The 24,442-nt window shown below is 40.7% G+C and overlaps 2 protein-coding genes across 2 annotated transcripts in view; both read left to right on the forward strand.

Moving 5' to 3' along the window:
- Window positions 1–14,714, forward strand: part of LOC113917915 (putative adhesion G protein-coupled receptor E4P) — a 56,049-nt gene extending 41,335 nt beyond the window's left edge. The window contains exons 13-17 of the mRNA XM_027586012.2: window positions 1,165–1,231; window positions 1,818–1,909; window positions 3,085–3,265; window positions 12,217–12,312; window positions 14,402–14,714. Of these exons, the coding sequence (XP_027441813.2) occupies window positions 1,165–1,231; window positions 1,818–1,909; window positions 3,085–3,265; window positions 12,217–12,312; window positions 14,402–14,509 (544 nt within the window). The 3' untranslated portion in view covers window positions 14,510–14,714. The remainder of the gene's footprint in view (window positions 1–1,164; window positions 1,232–1,817; window positions 1,910–3,084; window positions 3,266–12,216; window positions 12,313–14,401) is intronic.
- Window positions 14,715–20,270: 5,556 nt separating this feature from the next.
- The window catches only part of LOC113916120 (adhesion G protein-coupled receptor E4-like), a 98,777-nt gene continuing 94,605 nt past the window's right edge, over window positions 20,271–24,442 (forward strand). The window contains exons 1-2 of the mRNA XM_027582015.2: window positions 20,271–20,313; window positions 23,649–23,699. Of these exons, the coding sequence (XP_027437816.2) occupies window positions 20,283–20,313; window positions 23,649–23,699 (82 nt within the window). The 5' untranslated portion in view covers window positions 20,271–20,282. The remainder of the gene's footprint in view (window positions 20,314–23,648; window positions 23,700–24,442) is intronic.

The following is a 24,442-nucleotide window of genomic DNA, read 5'->3' on the forward strand; positions in this document are numbered from 1 at the left end:
GCCTGAACCCTATGTCCTGCCAGAACAATTCTGGAGATCTCACAGTGGCGTAGATCAGGGGTTGGCAAATATTCTATAAAGGGCCAATGATAACTATTTTTGTCTCTGCGGACCATATGGTCTTTGTGGCAATTACTCAATGTTGCCCTTGTGGTGGGAGAACAGCCAATTCATAGACCATGTATAAATGAGTGGATGTGGCTATGTTTCAATAAAGCTTTATTTACAAAAACAAGGACTTGGATTTGGACTATGGGTGATTGTTTGTAACACTTGGAATAGAACTTAATTGTCAGAGCTTTTCTGCTCACTGAGTGTTGGCAATTGCTTGTTACATTTACGAGTTTTACTCTGCCCGGTCTTTGTTCAGGATAATTTATACTATCTTTGCCAACATAAGGCATGATTTAATAAAAAGTATTTGGGCAACAGAGTACTCGGTACATGGAAAATACTTAGTATTGGTAGGTTTTCTTGCTGTAGTTAAATTACTAATTTTACTCTCTTTCTGATAGAAATCATTATTTTTGGGCACTATTTATTGAGGCTTACCTCTTTGCCAGGAACCATACTCAAAAACTATGTACACATTACCTCATTTGATCTTTCCTACAAGATCTATATGAGGAAAACTGCAAAAGTCTGATGAAAGAAATCAAAGAAGATTCAAATAAATGGGGAGATAGTCCATGTTCATGGATAGGAAGATTCAATATTGTCAAGAAGTCAGTCAGTTCCTCCCAAACTGATCTATAGATTCAATGCATTCTCAATCTCAATCCCAAAAACATTATTTTGTGTATAATGATAAACTGATTCTAATGTTTATATAGAGAAGCAGAAGATCCTGAATAGCTAACACAATATTGAAAGAGAAGAACAAAGTCAGAGGAGAGACCCTAGCTGGTTTCAAGACTTGGCGTATAGCCACTGTAATCATTTAATCTTTTCAATACTTCTGTTTGCCCCCACTTTACACTTGAGGAAACTGAGGCTTAGAGCATACAGCTTGTGTCAGATGACGACCCATGTCTGATTGCATCTAAAATCTAGGTTCTGAGCAAAATGGTTCCCAGCAATGGTTGGATCTTGCTACGGGAGTCTGAATTCAAGCTCTCTGCCCTCTGAGAAATACGCAGCTCATGCATACCCTTCTCTCAACAGCTGCTGGCTCAAGCTCGATAAAGGGTTCATCTGGAGTTTCATGGGGCCAGTGGCAGTCATTATCTTGGTGAGTGACTAATGATAGTTATTTATGGATGTGTCTGCCCTGGTTGGCCAAGCATGGAGTGTGTTTCTTGCTGTGAAAATGGAAATGAAGTGAAGATAAGAAAATATAGCCTGATGTGATTAACGCCTCTTCCTAGAAACACTATCTTCATATGTCTTTCCTTTGCTCCCTTACGGATTACTTGTTGCTGTGATATAATATAACTCTCTGCAGGGGATTCTGGTAAAAAAACCTATGTTTGTTCATTCAACAAGCATTTAGCAAGTATCTACTCTGCACAGAGTGACATGTTCTCCTGTTTGCCAACAACTTCCTGATCACATCCATTGTCCTGGTATAGACATTAATAGTAATCTTTCACTTTCAAGGCATCTTGATTTGAATGATACATTATGTAGTCACCCTAATCAAGTATCAAGTGCCCCAGGTCCATATACACACAATATGCTGTATAAAAGACCAGAGCAAAACATCCTATGAAGCCTGTATCTTTTGTAAAAAAGATACTTAGGTCCACCTCAAATTGGGTTGCACGACACGGCCTCAAAATAAAATTCCAAGTCAATATTTCATTCTGTGTCCACAGATAAACTTGGTGTTCTACTTCCAAATTCTGTGGATTTTGAGAAGCAAACTTTCCTCCCTCAATAAAGACGTTTCTACCATTCAGGACACCAGGTAAGAAGGTCCCAGAATCAGTGGTATCCACATATTTTTTCTACAGGGCTACTTTTCTTTCTGCCTGGGAAAGAAAAACCTATACAAAAATCTGATATAAAATTTCATGGTACTAGATAAAGGGTGTGTGCGGTACAACTTCTAGAAGTAAAAACTATAAATTTCAGGTAGCTTAATGTACTCCTTGATCTCTTTATTCAACAAATATTCATTGGGTGCCTCCTTTGTGTAGAAAACTCTTCATCTGAAATTCATGCCAAGAGTATCAACATTATCCTTCCTCCACCACCCCGTGAGTCCACCCACTTCTGCCCTCCATTATCCTTGGTTGTAGACACTCAGTTCTTACTGTGCTGATCTAAACGATTAAAAATAACGATAAGAACAACTAACATCAACTAGGAACTTAGTAGATGTTTGGAATTTACCAATATTCTTTTACTGAATGCTCATAATTTTAATCTATGTGGTGGGCACGACTACCATTCCCCCATTGATAAGAGGAGCAAGTGCTTATTTTACCCAAGGGTGGGCAAAAATTGGCATTGGTGAGTCATGTGGACAAAACTTAAAGGACTATCTTTCCAATTTCAGACCCTGGCTTTGATCTCATCTACTTATCAGGCCAACCTAACATCTCTTCGCCTTAGTGTTTTCAGCTTGGAGGGTCACAGCTTCACCCTTCCTGGCATTTCTTCATCCCTCTACACGTGTTTGATGAGTGCAGGCTCACACCCCTGTGTGCATGCACAAACACACACTCACACATGTCATCTCTCCTAGACAGTTGCCGCTAAGAACCCCATTCTGTTTTATAAAACACAACTTTCCTTTGAAGAAACACAACAGCATGTTCTATTCTGAAGTCATGATATCATCATTAACACATTTTCCAATACAGATTTCCAGAAGGCACTTCCACACATCTCCCAGCAGATCCAGGTAAAAGACTTGCAGATAAATCACTTCCAAGAATAGGAAAAAGCATTATTCTCAGAAGCAGCCATGAAAAACATGGGTTCTGCCTCATCTTCGAGTTGTATGACTTTGAATAGGTCGCTTAAGCACATGGGGTTGATGTGAAGTTTAAATCAGGTAATATATGCAAAGCATTTAGCACAGCACCCAACACATAGTGATGAATGATACTTATTATTGCTCTTGTTCCTTTTCAGAGTCATGACATTTAAAGCCATTGCTCAGCTATTTATCCTGGGCTGTTCTTGGGGCCTTGGCCTTTTTATGATTGAAGAGGTCGGGAAGGTGATCAGATCAGTCATTGCGTACACATTCACCATCATCAATATCCTGCAGGGTGTTCTGCTCTTTGTGGTACACTGTCTCCTTAATCGCCAGGTAAGGCTAATTATTTTGTTTCTCAACAGCCAACTCTCAAAGTCTTATTGAATGGCTGTTCCCATTCTCACCTTTCTCTGACATTTCATATTTGTATTTGGGGTTTCCTTATTCTGGAAGGAGGTTTTAGGTGATGATTTGGTATGCTGCGTGCTCTGGGTTTCACTAGCATCTGACTAACCTTCACATTCCAAACTATCTCTTAAGAGTACGCCTTTGTCAGCTGGGGATGACATATCAAAATACCATAGACTGTGTGGCTTGGGCAGCAGAAATTTCTCGTATAATTCTAGAGGCTGGAAATCTGAGTTCAGGGTTCCTGTGCAGTTGGGTTCTGGTGAGATCTCTGTTCTTTTTTGCAGATGGCCACCTTGCTCTACCCTTACATGGGGGAGAGCAGGAGAGAGAGCTTTTATGCCTCTTCTTATCAGGACACTAATCCTATTGGGTCAGGGCTCCACCCTTATGGCCTCATTTAATCTTAACTGCTTCTATAAAGGTCATCATGTCTTCAAATACAGTCATGCTGGGAAGTTAGGGCTTTGACATGTGAATTTTGAGGAGACATAGTTCAGTCCATAGCAGAGCATGTATCAGTCAGCATAAAGGAGATTATGATTCAGTAACTTATAGCCACCACCCTCTAATTTCAGTGGTTTATAACAACAAAGGTTTATTTCTTGCTCATGCTACATAGCCATGGCTTGATCTACATTGTCTTCACTCTGGGATATAGGTTGAATAAGAGCAGCCCTTATTTAGAACACTGGTATTCTCATGGCCGAGGGAAGGGAGATCCTGGCAAAGTGACCTTAATTAGCTCTCTTCCATTGAGTGGAGCAAGTTCCTTGGTCATACCTGAGTTCACCAGAAAGAGGATACAGAAGCCTCTTATAGTGAGGTGCACTTTATGGAGGGACAGTGGAATATTTGACTTACTATGCCAAAAATAGAGTGACTTCAGCTCTAATGTAGGTTTTCCTCTGAGTAGGTTGCTGTGTGACCTTGGCCAGCCTTCTTACCCTTTCTGAGCCTCAATCGTCTCACCTGTGTTTGTGGCAATACCTGCCTCACAGGATTAAGAATTAAAAGAGATATTGCGGGGGGTGGGGCAAGATGGCAACAGAGTAGGGGACCTTGTTCCATCTAGTCTCTCAAAGTTAGATGCATATTTATCAAACCATTCTGAACACACATGAATTCAACCTGAGATGTAAGATTTATCTGGATCTCTACAAGCAGAAAAATGACTACTTTTTGCAAGGTAGTTGGTGTAGAACCCTGAATCTTCTGGGGAAATATCAGGAGATAAACAGAGGGGGAATGGCCCCACCATAAGCTAGCCCCTGGAAAGTGATATAACACTGGAGCAAAAAATGGGGACCCTTAGAAATCTGCTCCAGTGAGAGATTTCCCTTTCTGAAAAGGGCACAAGGGATGAATAGGGCAGAATTTTAGGTCGATCATTGTGGTCTCAGAATTCCAGGAGACTCAGAAATTATGGGGGAGCCTGACCAATAGAGTGCCCAAGCAGTGGAGCGAGGAGACTGGTTATGGTCAGTGAGCCCAGAAGGGACTCTCAGATCCAGTCACCATAAACTGCCAGCTGGCTTGTAGGGAGACCACTCTCTGCCTGGCCACCCTGAAAAGGAGTGGAAGGTGCAAGCTGTTTAACGTCTCAGGGGAGATAGAAAACGGCTTGCGCCCATGACTGGGCAACAGCTCTCAGGGCGGTGTGGCCCATGAAAGAACACTGGGGAGGCACCCAGCCATGAACTGGGAGCCGCGGAAGAGGGTGCATGCACAAGCCCACAGCCACTAGCAATTGCAAAGTTACAAAGGGCACAGATGCTCTCAGGTCCCCAGAACTCCCCTGGGAGAGTTGCAGAGGGTGGGAATAGCACGAGTCTGTGGAGTTTGGTACACACAGAAGTGGAGATGGTTTGACCTGGAAGGTTTATTAAAGAAAGGGGACAGCGAACTTGTGGCTCTGGGCCAGAGATTCCTGAATGGCCATATTTACTCTGACCCTCTAAAGAGAAGCCGAAAGCCACCAGGGAACAAAAGCCACACAAATGACCAGCTCACATTAAGCCCATCCCCCTGACAAGGGGTGGGTCATTCCACCCAGGCAAAGACACCTGAGAAGCTGAGCAGCAGGCCCCTCCCCCAGAAGACAGACTGGAAGAACAGGTGAATGATAAGTTTATTTCCCACAGGACTGTAAAACTCCAGTGCCAGGGGGAAAATAATATAGGGAGCTCCAGGTGTTCTCTCATGATTCATTTATTCTTCAGGCTAAAATTTTACATTTCTTTTTTGTTTCTTTTCTTTTTCTTTCTTTTTTTTTTTTTTGTTTTTGTTTTACCCTGTTCATGTTTCAAATAGATTCTTATTTCCCAAGTTATGGTTTAAGCTGCTTTTTAACTTTTGTTTGTTCACTTCTACGTTTTATAGACTATTCCCCATACTAGTCCGTTTTTCACTCTATTCAATTTTATCTTGATAAATATATAAGTTCTGATTTCTTTGCGATTTTGGGATATACTGTCTTCAAACACACAGACCAAAAATCAATCAGGAACAGGCAGATAACCCTGCTTTGTCCACCCTGAGAGGTTATAAGCTCTCCCCCACCTTTTTTTATTGTTTTGGATCATCTTGGCTTTGTTTGCATATCTGTGGTAGCTTCCAAACACTTTGGATTTTTTTTAGGGTGCATTTTGCTTGGGTGGTGGTTGATATTTTGGACTCTGTTCATTCACTCAACCATCCCTCTACAGAATGACTAGGAGGAGGAACTCTCAACAAAGAAAAGAACCTGAGACAATGTACTCTGCCACAGAACTAATGGATATGGAAATAAGCAAGATGTCAGAGATAGAATTCAGGATAGCAATCATGAAGTCAATAGCTAGGCTTGAAAAAAAGCATTCGTGACAATATAGAATCTCTAAGGGAAGAAATGAGATCTAATTAGGCCAAACTTAAAAATGCTATGACTGAGATGCAGTCCAAAATGGATAGTCTAACAGCCAGAGTAAATGAGGCAGAATAGAGAGTAGTGATCTAGAAGATAAGCTGATGGAAAGGAAGGAAGTCGAGGAAAACAGAGATAGGCAGCTAGCAGCCCATGAAAATAGACTTAGAGAGATTAATGATACCATAAAACATTCCAATGTCAGAATTATTGGGATCCCTGAGAGGGTGGAGAGACAGAGAGGACTAGAAGGTATATTTGAACAAATCACAGCTGAGAACATCCCTATTCTGGGGAAGGAAACAACATTCAAGTCCAAGAGGCAGAGAGGACCCCTACCAAAATCAATAAAAATAGATCAACACCCCAACATATAATAGTGAAGCTTGCAAATCTTACAGCTAAAGAAACTATCCTGAGAACAGTTAGGGGGAGGAGGTTCCTTACATATGAACAGAACAGAATAACATCAGACCTATCAGCGGAGACCTGGCAAGCCAGAAAGGGCTGGCAAGACATATTCAGGGTACTAAGTGAGAAGAACATGCAGCCAACAATACTTCATCCAGCAAGGCTGTCATTCAGTATGGATGGAGAGGGGCACCTGGGTGGCTCAGTCATTAAGTGTCTGCGTTCCACTTGGGTCACGATCCCAGGGTCCTGGGATCAAGCCCCACGTCAGGCTCCCTGTTCCACAGGAAGCCTGCTTCTCCCTCTCTCACTCCCCCGCTTGTGTTCCTGCTCTCGCTATCTTTCTCTCTGTCAAATAAATAAATAAAATATTTTTTAAAAAAAGAATGGGTGGAGAGATAAAGAACTTCCAGGACAGGCAGAAAATGAAAGAATATGTGACCACCAAGGCAGCCCTGCAAGAAATTTTAAGGGGGATTTGGTAAGCAAAGAGAGACCCCAAGAGTAATATAGACCAGAAATTAACCAGACAATCTACAGAAACAAGGACTTTACAGGCAATACAATAGCACTGATTTCATATCTTTCAATAGTTACTCTCAATGTAAATAAGCTGAATGCTCCCATAAAAAGACACAGGATTTCAGATTGGTTAAAAAAGCAGGACCCATCCATATTCTGTCTACAAGAGACTCATTTGAACCTAAAGAAACTTCCAGACCGAAAGTGAGGGGATGGAGAACCATTTACTATGCCAACGGACCTCAAAAGAAAGCTGGCGTAACAATCGTCATAACAGACAAATTAGATTTTTATTATTATTATTATGTTACGTTAGTCACCATACAATACATCATTAGGTTTCTTTTACTTTTTTATTATGTTAATCACCATACATTACATCATTAGTTTTTGATGTGGTGATCCACCATTCATTGTTTTCGTATAACACCCAGTGCTTCAAATTAGATTTTAAACCAAAGACTGTAGTAAGAGATGTAGAGGGACACTATATCATACTTAAAGGGTCTATCCAACAAGAAGATCTAACAATTGTAAATATCTATGCCCCCAACATGGGAGCAGCCAATTATATAAAACAACTAATAAGCAAAAAAAGAAACATATTGAAAAAATACATTAATAGTAGGGGACTTCAACACTCGATTCACAGCAATGGACAGATAATCTAAGCTGAAGATCAAAAAAGAAACAAGAGCTTTGAATGACACATTGGACCAGATGGACTTCATAGGTATATACAGAACATTCCATCCTAAAACAACAGAATACTCATTCTTCTCGAGTGCACATTGAACTTTCTCCAGAATAAACCACATACTGGGTCACAAATCAGGTCTCAACCGATACCAAAAGATTGAGATTATTCCCTGCATATTTTCAGAACACAATGCTTTGCAACTGGAACTCAACCACAAGAAAAAAATTGGAAGGAACTCGAACTGTTGGAGGTTAAAGAGCATCCTACTAAAGAATGAATGGGCCAGCCAGGAAATTAAAGAAGAATGTAAACAATTCATGGAAACCAATGAGAATGAAAACACATCGGTCCAAAACCTATGGGATACTGCAAAGGTGGTCCTAAGGGGGAAATACATAGCCATCCAAGCCTCTCTCAAAAAATTAGGAAAATCCCAAATGCACAAGCTAACCTTACACCTAAAGGACCAGGAGAAAGAACAGCAAATAAAGCCTAAACCAAGGAGGAGAAGAGAAATAATAAAGATTAGAGCAGAAATCAATGAAATAGAAACTAGAAGAACAGTAGAACAAATCAATGAACCTAGAAGCTGATTCTCTGAAAGAATTAATAAGATCAATAAACCTCTGGCCAGACTTATCAAAAAGAAAAGAGAAGGGACCCAAATTAATAAAATCATGAATGAAAGGGGAGAAATCATGACAAATACCAAGGAAATAGAGACAATTATTAGAACTTATTAACAACAGCTATATGCCAACAAACTAGGCAATCTGGAAGAAATGGATGCATTCCTGGAAACATATAAACTACCAAGACTGAAACGGGAAGAAATAGACAATCTGAACAGACCCATAACCAGCAAGGAAATGGAAACAGTAATCAAAAATCTCCCAAAACAAAAGAGTCCAGGGCCAGATGGCTTCCCAGGGGAATTCTGCCAAACATTTAAAGAAGAAATCATGGATACCAGCCCTTTATCTGTAGTGTCATTTGCAAATATCTTCTCCCATTCTGTGGGAGTTTGTCTCTTTGTTTTGTTGATTGTTTCCTTTGCTGTGCAGAAGCTTTTTATCTTGATAAAGTCCCAAAAGTTCATTTTTGCTTTTGCTTCCCTTGCCTTTGGAGGAATGTTTTGAAAGAAGTTGCTGTGGCCAATGTTGAAAAGGTAACTCCCTGTGTTCTCCTCTAGGATTTTGATGGATTCCTGTCTCACAATGAGGTCTTTCATCCATTTTGAGTTTATCTTTTTGTATGGTCTTGCCATTGTTGTTCAACATAATACTAGAAGCCCTAGCCACAGCAATCAGACAACAAAAAGAAATAAAAGGCACCCAAATTGACAAATAAGAAGTCAAGCTCTCACTCTTCACAGATGATATGATACCTTATGTGGAAAACCCAAAAGACTCCACCCCTAAATTACTAGAACTCATATAGCAATTCAGCAATGTGGCAGGATACAAAACCAATGCGCAGAAATCAGTGGCATTTTTATAGACTAACAATGTAACTGAAGAAAGAGAAATTAAGGAATTGATTCCATTTATAATGCACCAAATAGCACCAGAAACCATAAGATACCAAGGAATAAATCTAAATAAATATGTAAAGGATCTATATCTAGAAACTACAGAATACTTATGAAAGGAATTGAGGAAGACACAAAGAGATGGAAAAACATTCCATTCTCTGGGATTGGAAGAACAAATATAGTTAAAATGTCTTGCTGCCCAGAGCAACCACACTTTCAATGCAATCCTTATCAAAATACCATCCACATTTTTCACAGAGCTGGAAAAAAAATCCTAAAATTTGTATGGAACCAGAAAAGACCCCGAATCACCAAGGAAATGTTGAAAAATAAAAACAAAACTAGGGGCATCACAATGCCTGACTTCAAGCTATATCACAACAAAGTTATGATCATAACACAGCATAGTAGTGGCACAAAAACAGACATATAGATTAATGGAACAGAATAGAGATCCCAAAAATGGACCCTCAACTCTATGGTCAACTAATCTTCGACAAAGCAGGAAAGAACATCCAGTGGAAAAAAGACAGTCTCCTCAATAAATGGTGCTGGGAAAACTGGACAGCCACATGCAGAAGCATGAAACTAGACCATTTTCTTACACCATACACAAAGATAAACTCAAAATAGATGAAAGACCTCAATGTGAGACAGGAATCCATCAAAATCCTAGAGGAGAACAGAGGAAGTAACCTCTTTGACATTGGACACAGTGACTTCTTTCAAGACACGTCTCCAAAGGCAAGGGAAACAAAAGCAAAAATGAACTTTGGGGACTTCATCAAGATAAAAAGCTTCTGTACAGCAAAGGAAACAGTCAACAAAACGAAGAGGCAACCCACAGAATGGGAGAAGATATTTGCAAATGTCATTACAGATAAAGGGCTGGTATCCAAGATCTTTAAAGAACTTCTCAAACTCAACACCTAAAAAACAAAGAATCCAGTCAAGAAATGGGCAGAAGACATGAACAGACACTTCTCCAAAGAAGAAATACAAATTGTCAACAAACACATGAAAAAATGCTCCACATCACTTGCCATCAGGGAAATACAAATCGAAAGCACAGTGAGATACCACCTTACACCAGTTAGAATGGCTAAAATTAACAAGACAGGAAACAACAAATGTTGGCAAGGATGTGGAGAAAGGGGAACTCTCTTACACCGCTGGTACAGCCACTCTGGAGAACAGTATGGAGGTTCTTCAAAAAGTTAAAAATAGAGCTACCCTACGACTCAGTGATTGCACTACTAGGTATTTACCCCAAAGATACAGGTGTAGTGAAAAGAAGGGCACATGCACCCCAATATTCATAGTAGCAATGGCCACAATAGCCAAACTGTGGAAGGAGGGGAGATGTCCTTCAACAGATGAATGGATAAAGAAGATGTGGTTCATATATACAAAGAACATTACTCAGCCATCCTAAAGGTTGAATACCCACCATTCACGTTGAGATGGATAGAACTGGAGGAGATTATGCTAAACGAAATAAGTCAAGCAGAGAAAGAGAATTATCATATGGTTTCACTCATATGTGGAACATAAGGAATATCGTGGAGGACCACAGGGGAAGGGAGGGAAAAGTGAAAGGAAAGAAATCAGAGAGGGAGACAAACCATGAGAGACTCTGGACCCCAGGAAACAAACTGAGAGTTACAGAGGGAGGGGGTGGGAGAATGGGGTGACCAGGTGATGGGTATTAGGAGGGAATGTGTTGGGATGAGCACTGAGTGTTATATACAACTAGTGAATCATTGTATACTACATCAAAAAATAATTATGTACTATATGCTGGTAATTGAACATAATAATAAAAAAATTAAAATAAAATAAGAAAGAAAGGAAGAAAGTTAAAAAAGAAAAAAAGAGAGATAATGCAATATGAATCTCCTAGTGCAGTCCTTGGCATACATTAAGTTCTTGTAAGGGTCATCTTCTTGTATTTTTACTCCTTTTAGATGATTGGAAACAGTTTTTCTGGCTTTTCTCACTTTGCTGTTGGGCAGGACTACCAACCATTAAGATGCTGGTGACAAAGACAACAGCATAACACTTCATTTATTTCTCTTTCATCTCCTAGTGCCTTCTTAATTGTTGGTATCCTCACACCCAGAAGTACAGTACAACTTAAGTGTCTTTGTGAAATAATGTTGAATATTAAATATTTAAATATCTTTTTATAACATGTTAACAGGTTTCAGGAAGGAATCCATGCAATCACAGGGAGTGGCTCAGCATAGCAGTTAGTGTCGGGGCTCTGGTATGAGAATGATGAGATGCTGAATGCTGGCTGTATGACCTTGAATAAGTCCATTTACTTCCAACAGCTTCAGCTTCTTTATCTTTAACTGGGGGTAACAGAAGAACCTTCCTCACTTGCTTTATGTAGGATGAAATGATATATTGCATAAAATAAAGTGTACTGAAGATTGCTAGTGTTCAATAAATGTTGACTTTCATTGTTATAATCACCACCACCACCACCATCATCATTTCCATGATAACCATCACCTTCTCCCCCCTCCTCCTCTTCATTGTCAGAATCATCATCACCACCACCACTCTATAGACTCTACAGAGACTTTGTGATGCCTGACATTTAGTAAATACATTTAGTAAATACATTCAACAAAAGTTGATTTTTAGAATGAACCAAGAAGAGGATGTCCAAGACTATACCGGAAACCAATGAGAGGGTAGTCATGGGGCTTGGCATGTATATCTTTAACCTCCTATTCAGGGTCCTTTCTTCCTAAGCAAGCTCCTAATGTGACACAAACCTGTATATTCCTCAGGTGCGAATGGAATACAAGAAGTGGTTTAGTAGGATCTGGAAAGGGATTGAAACTGAAAGTATTGAAGTAACACATTCTACGACCCAAACCAAAATGGTAAGACCAACTTCTCTACAATGCTGTGTACTGGCTGAACCCAACATCTTGTACTGCCAGGAGTTTCCTGGTCTTTTGATCTGAAGGAAAAGAGAAATTGCATTACTTCCTCCATTATGCTGGTGGTTTCTGGTTTTTGAGGCCAAAATCAGTGGAACACTTCCCTTCCCTTCCTTCTTCCCTTCCTTCCTTTCTCTCCCTCTCTTTCTCCAGTCTTTCCATAAATATCCAAATGATATTTATCAAAAAATTTAAATTTATTTAACAATGTTCACTTAACAAGTATTTACCGAGTAGCCAGTACATGCCAGGTGCTGTTTTAGGTCCTGGGGAAACAGCAGAAGATACACTGACAAAAATCCTTGCCCTCACAGAATTATTATTCTGGTTAGGGGAGGCTGAGAATAAATCCCCAAACATGGATTATACAGTATTTCACAAAGTGATGTGGGCTATGGAGAAATACAGAGCAGTGAAGAGAAATCAGGACTCATGAGGTGGGGGGAGTTTGGTTTCCTGTACGGTGGCCACTGACAATCTTTGTCTATCACCACCTTCTATTTTAATTCTCTGCATGATGTGCCTCTCTGTATGATATTTGTCTTACTCTGGAAAACATGAAAGCGTTTACGTTTGGTCAATCTCTACCCCCTGTAAGTTTCAGTGCTGTGGTTACTATGATTTTCCTTCTACCTAGAGCAATGCCTGGCCCACAAAAGATGCTCACTTAACTTGTTGAGTGTCTAAGGTCTTTGTTTATAGATGAGAACTCAGACTGGGAAAGTCCACATAATTGGGCTGAAGCTACTCAGCTGGGTACAGGGGTTCAGACTCAGGTCTGTTTTCCTCTGAAAGTTGACAGCATTCCTTGGTTGTCACCAGAGTTGTTTGTCACTCCAGATCGTCAACAACTTTTGGGACCAGCTTCCTGGGACATGCACTCTCAGACCGAGGACAAGTCTGTTTACTGGCTACTGACTGTCCTAACAGTATAAGTATATGCCACTGATTCACCCCTTAGCTGAAATCACCAGCAGTCAAAGGTTATGTCAACCTGAACTGTGTAGAGGAACTGTCCCAACACGTGGTCTCCAAAAGCATGTCGCATAGTGGAACCCATTCCATGGATTCTGGGGTTCACCAGATTTGAGTTTGAATCTTGATTCTTTCAGGTTCCAGCTGGTAGATGCTGGGCAAGGAGCTTAACCTCCCTGAGCCTCAATTCGTTCATCATTGAAACATCTGGTTGACTAACAAAACAATGTACATGAAAGCACTTTGCTCTACTCTGAACCATGTCAGCACTACTTGTATGAACACAATGTTATCAAGAGTCAACTATATAAAAGACCACAAACAGTAATCCTATCCCCTTATCTTTGGACAACACATTTCATTCTAAAAAACACATACTCATGGCCCCTAAGTGGCTCAGCTTGTGAAGTGTCCCACTCTTGGTTTCAGCTCAGGTTATGATCTCAAGGCTGTGAGATTGAGCTCTGCATTGGGCTCCATACTGGATGCATTCGGCTCAGAATTTGCTTGAGATTCTTTCTCTCCCTCTCTCTTTGCCCCCCCAACTCATTCTCACACTCTTTCTAAAGATTAAATACATACAAATAAAAACCAAAAAGCAGATATTCAACCTTACAGTCTTCATTGATCCTCTGTAACATTTAGTGATCCTTTACTGTTTGAATGGAGTCAACATGCGAGTTCAAGTCCCAGCTCCACCACTTCCAGGCTGCATGAGCTTGTGCTAGCCACTTACTGTCTCTGAGCCTTAGGAATTCATCTGTATGGTGAAGATGGTGATAGGATCTATCTCATCATGAGAAGAAAGAGAGGTCATGTGTGTTAAGAGCTTAGAATGCTGCCCAGCATACAGTAAACAAACACATTGTAAATGTTTGTGAAAAGATCAGATAAATAAAAAGACCATCATAGATGGTGTTTGGTGGAGGAAAGGCTGTAAAGTCAGATATTAGGACCTCTTTACTGAGCTTTGGACCTTAGAGAAATTTTGGTTTGTCATTTCTGAGGTGTTAATTTCTCTTCAGCTTGTTCTACATATTATCTCCCCAAATAGGAGGAACCAGGACCGTCATCAGAAGTCTTTCCCAGAAGAGAAGTTACTTCTGTGCAACCACAGGCTCAGACTCTTGTCTCTGCCTTTTGGCTAAGAACAGAAAACTGAGCTGCTTCTGGACAGCGCCCCCTGTGGTCACACGTGGATTGGACAAATGCCACCATCTGTATCTTCCTCCTGAAAGCAGTTCTGAGGCCTTATTCTATTGGCTTCTAGGTCCTTAGAAAGAAGGGGTCATGGGGAGACCTCTGAGACCCATACCCAGTATTGTACATCATGTGCCATTAAATGTTCAAGGAATAATTTTTAATAATGAAGGAAATAAGGGGATTTTCTTCTTCCACTTATTGCTACCTTGCCCAGGATTTATTGGCCAACATCTAGATTCACCTGGCAGGTTTCTTTCTCTGGGCATTTGGTTGCATTTTATTCTCCTGAAGATTTTGCAAACTCGACATTTACAGAATTCAATAAGTCCCATATGAACAAAAAAAAAAAAAAAAGGTTGCATTCTTGCAATGCAAAATTCCACCACCATCCCACTTAGGAGCGTGTTATTAATAGGAAGGGTCTTGTGGTCCGGAGACCAGCACTGTCTCTTTTGTTTGATGACTTTCAAACCTACTCATTTATTGGGTTAATTTTTTTTTCTTAGTGTCATCTGGAATGTGTTTTTGTGGAAATGCTCCCAAACCAACAGCATGAAGGTCACAGCAGTTGTTTGGCCTTACTTGTTTTCTTTTAATATTTCTAAGTTCTTTTTCAAAGTAATGGGATTCTAGGAGTGTTTTTCAGCACTGGAATTAACAAATGCATGGCTACCTTTGTTACCAGATGGTGTTTTAAAACCTATTTTACATGATAACAGCAGGAAATGAAAAAATAGCAGCCAAGAGTTGCCATGACTCATTTGAAGAGATTTCATGTGCATGTTTAGGGTGTGGACCAAAGACTGTCCCTTTACTGCTTAATCAGCTCCAGTGTCTCTTCCACATGGCAGCAATGCAACCAGTGATTCAGTCCACTTGCTGGCCTTAAAATTATGTGATTCCTCTTGAACAGTTAAAATTTTGGGAGACTCACACAATTTCAAAAGGTGTACACAAATAAAACTTCCTGGGCAGTTGACAAATCCTTGCACTTAAGCCCCACAAGTGCTGTTGCTGTTTTCGTGTCCAAGACAGTTGCAAGAAGAGGATAAACCAGCCAAATGTTCTTGGTGCTGCGGGTTTAGACCTCTCTATTCAATATTCTTCCTCCCCTCCCAACATGAAGTCTGCTTTCTTTCTCTTTTCTGCCTCTCTCACTCCTTTGCTTTCCTTTTTTTTTTCAGCTGGTTTCCATGTCCCTTGATGTGCCCTCACTATTTTTTTAAATTTTTATTGTTATGTTAATCACCATACATTACATCATTAGTTTTTTTATTTTTTATTGTTATGTTAATCACCATATATTACATCATTAGTTTTTGATGTAGTGTTCCATGATTCATTGTTTGTGCATAATACCCAGTGCTCCACGCAGAACGCAGAACGTGCCCTCTTTAATACTCATCACCAGGCTAACCCATCCCCCCACCCCCCTCCCCTCTAGAACCCTCAGTTTGTTTTTCAGAGTCCATCATCTCTCATGGTTTGTCTCCCCCTCTGATTCCCCCCCCCATTCTTCCCCTCCTGCTATCTCCTTCTTCTTTTTTTTTTCTTAACATATATTGCATTATTTGTTTCAGAGGTACAGACCTGTGATTCAACAGTCCTTTGCTTTCTTTAAGAACTAGCTTCTTCATCCTTCAAGAGTCTTTTCTTCTTCTAGCTCTCAGAAATCCATCTCCTTTACTCACTCTATTATCATCTGTATGACTTGACTTACACTGTATTTTTATGCTATTGCACACATGATGTGTGTGCTTATAAATCATGTGTGCTTGAATCATAAACCTCTGGAAGGCCAGAATGATAAATGTTTTAAAGATAAATTTAAAAGGTGATAAGTGAAATGTTCCTTGCCTCCACTTAGGGGTATTACTTCTCAAGTTTTACACTGTTGACATTTTGGGCTTTATAGTTCTTGGTTGTGGGTGGCTATCCTGTCCATTGCAGAATGTTGAGCAGCATCCCTGACCTCTACCAGCTAGATGCCAGTAACCACCCCACATACCCATTGCAACAATCAAAAACATCTCCAGACATTGCCACCTGGGAATGTTGAGAATTACTGGTCTAGGCATTAGTTCATAGTGAACAGGCAACTGCTGAAGAAGTCCTTTGCGGTCAACCAGTTGTTCCAGGAAATGAATAATCAACCAGAGACCAGAATATATTTGCTTGGTGCCTACTCTGTACTTAGAGATGGTAGTATGTATGGAGAACACTTCTTGCATTGTCTGCCCAGCTTTTCTTTTCTGGGAACTGCCCACCCCACTGAGACAGAGGCCATTCACCAAAACCCACTTCTGCTTCTATGCAATGTGCACTTTTGCTTAGAAGGGCCCATGCTTGGGTTAGTGCCCCAGAGGAGTGGAAATAAAACTAAGGGTCTCTAGCAGGGGGCTCTCAATATTTTCTTTTATTGCATCACAGAACAGGCCCACTCCTGCCTCAGAAGAGGCAGGGAGCTTATGTTCCCTCCCAGAGTGCTCTTTATCCCTAAAGGCAATCCCTAAAACGACATTAGTCTCTCTTCACACACTGCACTGTCTCTCTTCACACACCACCTTGGCAATGAAGCTGTGCCTGATCTCTTTCACCTTTCCCTGCTTTTTCATCCTGGACAGTACTCAGCACTGCTGCATGTATATTTACTTATTATTTCCTTTACTTCTTGTGTTACTCCACTGGAGTGTCCATGCCACATGGGCAGAGGTTTTTGTCTGTTTCATTCACCACTGTAATCTTGGTATTTAAAATAATATCCAGAACATAATAAGTGCTCAATAAATATTCTTGTTTTATGATGAACTTGCTGATTGGTCCTTCCTGTTCCTGGTTTAGTTCTTACACTCTCTGCTACTATCTGTCTTGGTCATCATTCCTCACCCCCATGCCTCCTTATATTTATGCATACATACAGATATATACTCAATAGAGAAGACAGAAGACCCCTACTATGTCTACAATCAGAAGACAGCATTGCTAGTGTGTCAGCTTTCTTCCATGATACCTTTGCCTTTGTTGTAAAAGGTGTACCCCACATGCCACATAACTTTGTTCCTACTGGCCATCACTGATTGCAACAGTGTGGTCACCCAGGAGGGGTCAATTCATTCACTTGTCCTATAAACCATCAGATTTTCTCTCTTAAGCATTTGAACTAAGAGACCGGAATGGACCTGGCAGCTGTTCAAGAAAACATATTATTCAAACTCCTAGAGAAAAGGTTATTTAAGGACACTTGTTAGAGAACAGTAAGGTGGGCTTTATCCAAGAAGGGGAGCATCATGATGGGTGTATGGACCAGTGCAATAGGGTCTTGGAGTCAGGGAGGAATTTGGACTTAGTTCTGATTCCAACAGTGACAACTGGAGATTTAATGTCCAAGGAGCAAGGTAGGGGTCAGGGATGTAAAATCACCAAAGGAAACATCAGAACCAGGGGAATTCTTACTGAAGGCAAGCCAGTGTGGTAAGATATGGAGGGTGATCAGATACCAAGGGTGGGGGATTTTTGCTAAACTGATTTAGCAGGATTCTTACTTAAACTGGATTCTACAAAAATAGAGAGGAAAGGCCAAGGTTGAACCTAGTCAAGCAGAGTCCAAGGAGAGAGTCTTTGTCAGAGGTCTCATTGGGATGGCCATAAAGGACCCTGCTCACCAGCTAGAGAAAGTCAGTCTGCAGAGTGAAGAGGACAGACTGAACCAAGGTGTAGGAAGAAGGAACAATAACTATGTGATTCTATAGCACAGAGGCTAATGGCTAGAGCTGAGGGTCAGAGGGACCCAAGTGGGGAGTCCCATTTCCACCAGGCTTGGGCAAATGGCTCAACCTTCCCAACCCCCACCATCCTGTCACAGTGTATGAAATCTCTAGGTTCCTGCGGCTCCTCTTGGAATAGCACAGTGTTCCCACAATATTGATGTGAACTCCAAATTTACTATCTAGGAAATAGACAAGATGTTCAGTCTCTACCCCAAAGTATAACACTGACTTTGTTTAGCTTATTGGGAGAATAATCCATTCTCCAGCAAGAAGTGGATGCTGGAGGTAGGGCATCTCTAATGAGGATCTGGGCTGAGGAGCAGGTGAGGTCAGATGGGGCAATTCCAAGAAGTGAGTCCTTGGAGGCTAAGAGAACTGAGAAATAAGACAGCTAGTATTTCTCTGTCTACTTGCAACAAGCAGGGTCAGGGTCAATAAAGGAGAGAATAAGAAAATCCACTTCAAAGTAATTTCTGCATGGCAGAAATGCCATGAAAAGCAGGAAGAAAAGCAACTTCTCAACCTCACAGATCAAATCCCAAAATCTGAAGTGTGGAACTGAAATGTTCCTATTTTACTATTATATGTTAACTCATTCTTATTTACTTACACTGAGCTGCACACATTAATATTTAATATCTAGTTCTGTGGTTTTGATTCAATTTATTTTTTTCTACTCCCAGCAAGCTTCACTGAGGTATGATTGACAAATAAAATTATATATATTGAAGGTGTACAAATTGATGTTTTGATAGATGCAGACACTGTGAAATAATCACCAATCACCATGGTCAAGCTAATTAGCACATCCATCCCTCCCATAGTTATCACTTATTTTTGATGAGAACATTGAAGATGTGCTGTCAGCATATTTCTGGTATACAAGCACATATTGTTAGCTCTAGTCCCCATGCTGTACACCAGATCCCCCAAATTCATTCATCTTATATAACTGAAATTTCACATCCCTTAACCAGGATATCCCCATTTCTCCTTGCACCCAGTTCCTGGCAATCACCATTCTACCCTCTGCTGCTATGTACTCAGCTTTCTTAGATTCCACATATAAGTGAGATCGTGCCATATGTGTCCTTCTGTGTCTGGCTTATTTCACTTAGTATCACATCCTCCAGATTGATCCATGTTGTTGCAAATGACAAAATGTCCTTCCTTAAGGCTGGATAATATATGTGCCTATATATTTCTGGCACGTCTTCTTTATCCATTCATGCTTTGATAGACACTTAGGTTGTTTCCATACCTGGCTATTGTAAAGAATCCTGCAATGCACACAGGAATGCAGATATGTTTTATCGTGTGTGTGTGTGTTTTGTTTTATTTATTTGTTTGTTTATTTATATTTTTTATTATGTTAAGTTAGCCACCATATAGTACATCATATTTTTGATGTAATGTTCAATGATTCATTAGTTGTGTATAACACCCAGTGCTCATCACAACATGTGCCCTCCTTAGTACCATCCCCTGTCTACCCCAGTCCCCCACCACTCTCCCCTCTGAAACCCTCAGTTTGTTACCTGGAGTCCATGGTCTCTCATGGTTTGTCTCAGTCTCTGATTCCCCCTCCTTCAGTTTTCCCTCCCTTCCCCTATGTAGATATGTTTTAAAATGTTGCCAAACATGCAGCATTGGCAGGGTGGTTGCTGGCTTGGCTGATTAGTGCCCCAAAGTCAGTGATGCCTTACTCCTTGGTCCTTATTTCTGGGTCTGATGAGTGACTGACTATGTGACCAGAGAATTCTGCAGTGAGCATAATGTAGATATCAATGGCCTATAGAGGTTTGTATTCATGATGTTGCCTTTAATTAGACTTTGACTTGACCCGTGGAAATTAACCAACAGACAGTGTTCCTCTTGAAACCCCCAAGACTCCTTGAGAAATAGGATATGAGACTCTACAGTTCCCTCTCTGTTATCAGTTATCAGTTAGAAGCTGGGGGAGGTATGGCCAAGAGCACAAACTTACTTCTGTGTGGTGAGTGTTCAATGTCTTATTTTCTTTGATTCTAGAACAGCTATAGTATTCAGCTGAGCTGGAGGAGGGCTGGCCTGAGGGTTATCTCCTGAGACGGGCATGTCTGGATTTCTAAGTGTGTGTTCACATAGATACAGCCAATATTTCAATGGTTTTTATTGCTTTACTTTACAATGTCTAATGTCTTTGGAAGTAAAGACAAAATAGAAAGCAGTGGTTCTCAAATGGGGGTGGTTTGGTGTCCCCACAGGGGACCAAACACCCACTAATGTTTGCAGACAGTTTTGGTGGCCATGACTCAGGGCAAGGGTGTGCCTGGCATTTAGTGGGTGGAGGTCTGGGGTGCCACCCCACACCCCCCAGTGCATGGGCCAGTCCCTCCATTGAGGAATTATCCTGGCTAAAATGTCAATAGTGCCGAGACTGAGGAATCCTACTTGAAAGAAGGCATGAGAGTTAAAAAAATAATAATAAATTACATGAGCTAAAACAACAACAACAAAAATGCACCAAATTTGGGGGGCAGAAAGCTTCATGGGGAGACTCATTGGCAGCAAACTCAAAATCTCCATGAAATTTTTGACCATTGATGTAGTTGATTTTTTTCTTAAGTTCCAGTATGGAATATCTCCCATCTCTGGACTTGTCAGCATGTATATATGAACATCTGAAGTTGACAGAGGATTTGGAATTTGGGGAGAGTTTGGGGCCAATCCATTAGCCTCTTCAGGGAGTCCTGAGTCATATAAATAGAGTCTAAAGAGAATTGATTTCTCTGTGTCCTGTGGAAAGACTCTATCCCAAATGGACAGTGAGGGAATCATACTATGCACATTCTCTCCTCTCTCTCTGGCACAAAACAGGACACTTTCTGGTCCCCGGGACTGTTGGTGTAGTGAATATAGTGTTAATTAAAGCAATAAGATCTCACAAACCAAGGTTGTGAAGGAGTGCTTAATGAAAACAATGAGTGGGGGTGTAGCCTAGTCAGAGGTTGAGCTTTGTTGCTTCCCCATTGTGTTATCTCGGGCAAGTTCCAGAACCACTATGACCCTCAGATGCCTGTGCTGTAAAATGGGGCTGAGAAGAGACTCTGCTTCTTGAGAATATCAGGGGAAATCCATGAGATGGTTGTACCTGGAAAGTGCTTATCAGAGGTTAATGCTTACTCAACACTAGGTATCACTCTTGGTGATACTGTTTCCCTGTGCACCTGCTCTGCTGTAGCTTTCAGCATAAATACACTATTTTTAAATTTAATTTTTAAAAGCTTTATTGGGACATAATTGGTACGTAACATTGTGTAAGTTTGAGGTGTACCCCATGTTGATTTGGTACATTTATATATGGCAGTATGATGACCACCCTAGCTTTAGCTAACATCTTGTGGCATCACATAAGCACCACTTCTTGTTTGTCATGGGAACCAAGGAGATCTAGTTTGTCAGCAGCCTTGAGGTTTATACTATGGTTCTGTTGTCTATCCTCACTATGCTGTGCATTCAATCTCTACTAGTTCCAAGTTAATGCCCTTAAACAACGTCCCCCCATGTTCACCCCTGTCCACTCAGCCCCTGGTAACCACCATTCTACTGTCTGCTTTTATGAGGTCAGCTTCAGAACCATGATTGAATTGGATGGATATGAGACAAGCTTCAACAGAGGCTGAATTTGGGAATCCACAGTCAGATTCAGGAGAGGACACGTTGCTTCTTCAGCACAGAACCTCACCCTCACTGATGGGTTCACATGTTCCACCTTCCCGTATGCTCTTATTTATTCTTCTCCTCTTTACTCTTCCCCCTGGTAAAATCTAAGCCAGAGTTAGAGGGCAACGTGAGCAGGGAGTGGTCAGTCTGTTCAGTTCCACCGGGGGAAGGCACTCTAGCTCTGCAGGAACCACACCCATCACTGATACCTGAGTCCAGCTACCTCTCAGTAACATTGAGCTGGCCCCTACCTGCTGGGCTGTAGGGGAGGGGGCTGTTCCCCTTATACTGACTGTGGAGTTGATATCGGTTCACAACTTTCCCTTTCTGGAAGTTCTCAGGTGTCATCTGAAACAGGGCCCATTACTCCAGGGCAGAGAGACTGAAGAAGGAGATTGGCCAGTCCAGGTTGGGAGATGGCAGTTTCAATAAGCAAAGGGAACTTACATATGGAGTTTGTCTTGGGCAATAGCAAGACAAATGGATCCCCACACCCACCCACCAAATCTTGTAAGTCTACATATAGAGAGAGGAGCCTTAACTGGGCTCAGTCATGCATGCACCACATCACTATCTCAAGGAGATGTCCTTGAAACAGCCTCTGGAAGCAGGAAAGGCAAGGAGAACCCCCTTTGCAAAGACAGGTGAGGAAGTGAGGAGCCTCTGAGTGTCTGGGTCCAACTCATAGGTCAATTGGCAGTCACGTCTTTTTGATGACCTTCCTCAGCGGTTGAGTTGGCAGACTTGGGAAATAGGAACACTGTCTGGGTCTAATGGTTTCATCAGAACAACCAGAATGACTCATACAAAAAAGATAAGGAGGGGTTTTCACTACTAGGGCAACCAAGCCCTTTGCTTAAAGAGCAGAACTTACTTTGTTTTCAATATAATCAGGTGGCCACCCTGAATAAAATTCATGAGTGTCACCAAAAAGGAAGGATTTCTGTATTGATGGGGTTGGTGGTGGTGGTGGTGAGGCATATGATATTTTTCTCAAAAGCTGAACTCTCTCACAGCTTCTATTCCCAATATCATTTTATATTCTCTGAAAAGAGAATATAAGTCACTATGTAAGTAACCATGTTTATTCTAGGAAAAGTTAGAAAATGCAGATAAGCAAAATTGAAAACTACCTAGAAATGACCACTCTTCACATCCTGGTCTATATTTCCCCACACCTTTTCTCTCCAGTATGTATGAGTAGTAATAATTTCTTTTGTGTTGGTCTTTTTAAGTCAGCCTCCAGCCACACCAACTTAAACCAGATGTAAGTGTTTAGCAGCTTCCAAAGAAGAGACTATTTTACTAAGTTTGCTAGCATTTGTCAGTTTTATCAAATTGATTAAAACCTTAATGAAATGTATCCACATATTTTTAGGAGAAAGGAAACTGAATCTATTTAAATGAACAAACTATTCTGCTAATAGGAGTGGGATCTATGGAAATGATAATTTTACCTATATTTAACATGTTACCCTCCTTTGTAGTCAAGACAGTAAGTTCTATGTTGTAAATCAAGTACTATCCCTGGGAGAAACAAGCAGGTTGACAGGGATATTCAGAAGCCCACTGAAGGATTTAAGGAAGATTCCTGAAATGTTAATTCCTTCCTTTTATTTTTTTCAGGGCTTTCTTGCTTGGTCTTTGTCATGAGGACACAAGATTCTTCAGGCTATGGTATGTTGGCACTTGAAACCAAAAGCAAGCTCTTTTTAATCACTACCCAGTATATTTGGATGGGAGTGCCCAGCTCAACAGGGCACAGACCATCAGGATATGGTCTTTCCCCCATAGCCTCAACAGACAACTCTAAACTTTGGCATCATTCCTAAGAACTCTGCAACTCTTGGTTAATTAAGATAGGCTACCCTGATTGCCATTTTTGTAGGTCCAGAGTGGCCAATACTGACAATTTTGTGCAGTTCCATTGACTATTATTCCACAACTTCTGTACTATGTTCATATGAAAGACTATGCCCAGATTCGTATAAGGGTGGAATGAGAAGACAGTTTTCCATTTTGCCTGACATTTTCTTTTTTTTTATTTTTAAAATCAATATTATTAAATAGATACAATGGCAATAATTTTATCTGTGTCAAAAAGATTGCCAGTTAGATATGAACAGAAACATACACATAATAATAATCTTCTTATGATGTAATTGAAACACAGTAAAAATTTTAATAACATTTACAAAATCTCTTAGAAGCCCAGAATACCCCTTTTGAGCATTTGATTATCTTAGCATTTTAATATTATAATTGCAGCATGTCAGTACTCTATTTAAAATGTAATTATCAAAGCTAAGAGGAAACTGATTCTTGTGCATCCATAATTTCATACAATATAATTTTAGAGCTTGAGCTATTTTTCTGTTATCATTTCAGTCAGAGAAACAGAAGGAAGTCTAGGGACTTGT

This window comes from Zalophus californianus, chromosome 1 (genome assembly GCF_009762305.2).
Source record: "Zalophus californianus isolate mZalCal1 chromosome 1, mZalCal1.pri.v2, whole genome shotgun sequence".
Taxonomy (NCBI): domain Eukaryota; kingdom Metazoa; phylum Chordata; class Mammalia; order Carnivora; family Otariidae; genus Zalophus; species Zalophus californianus.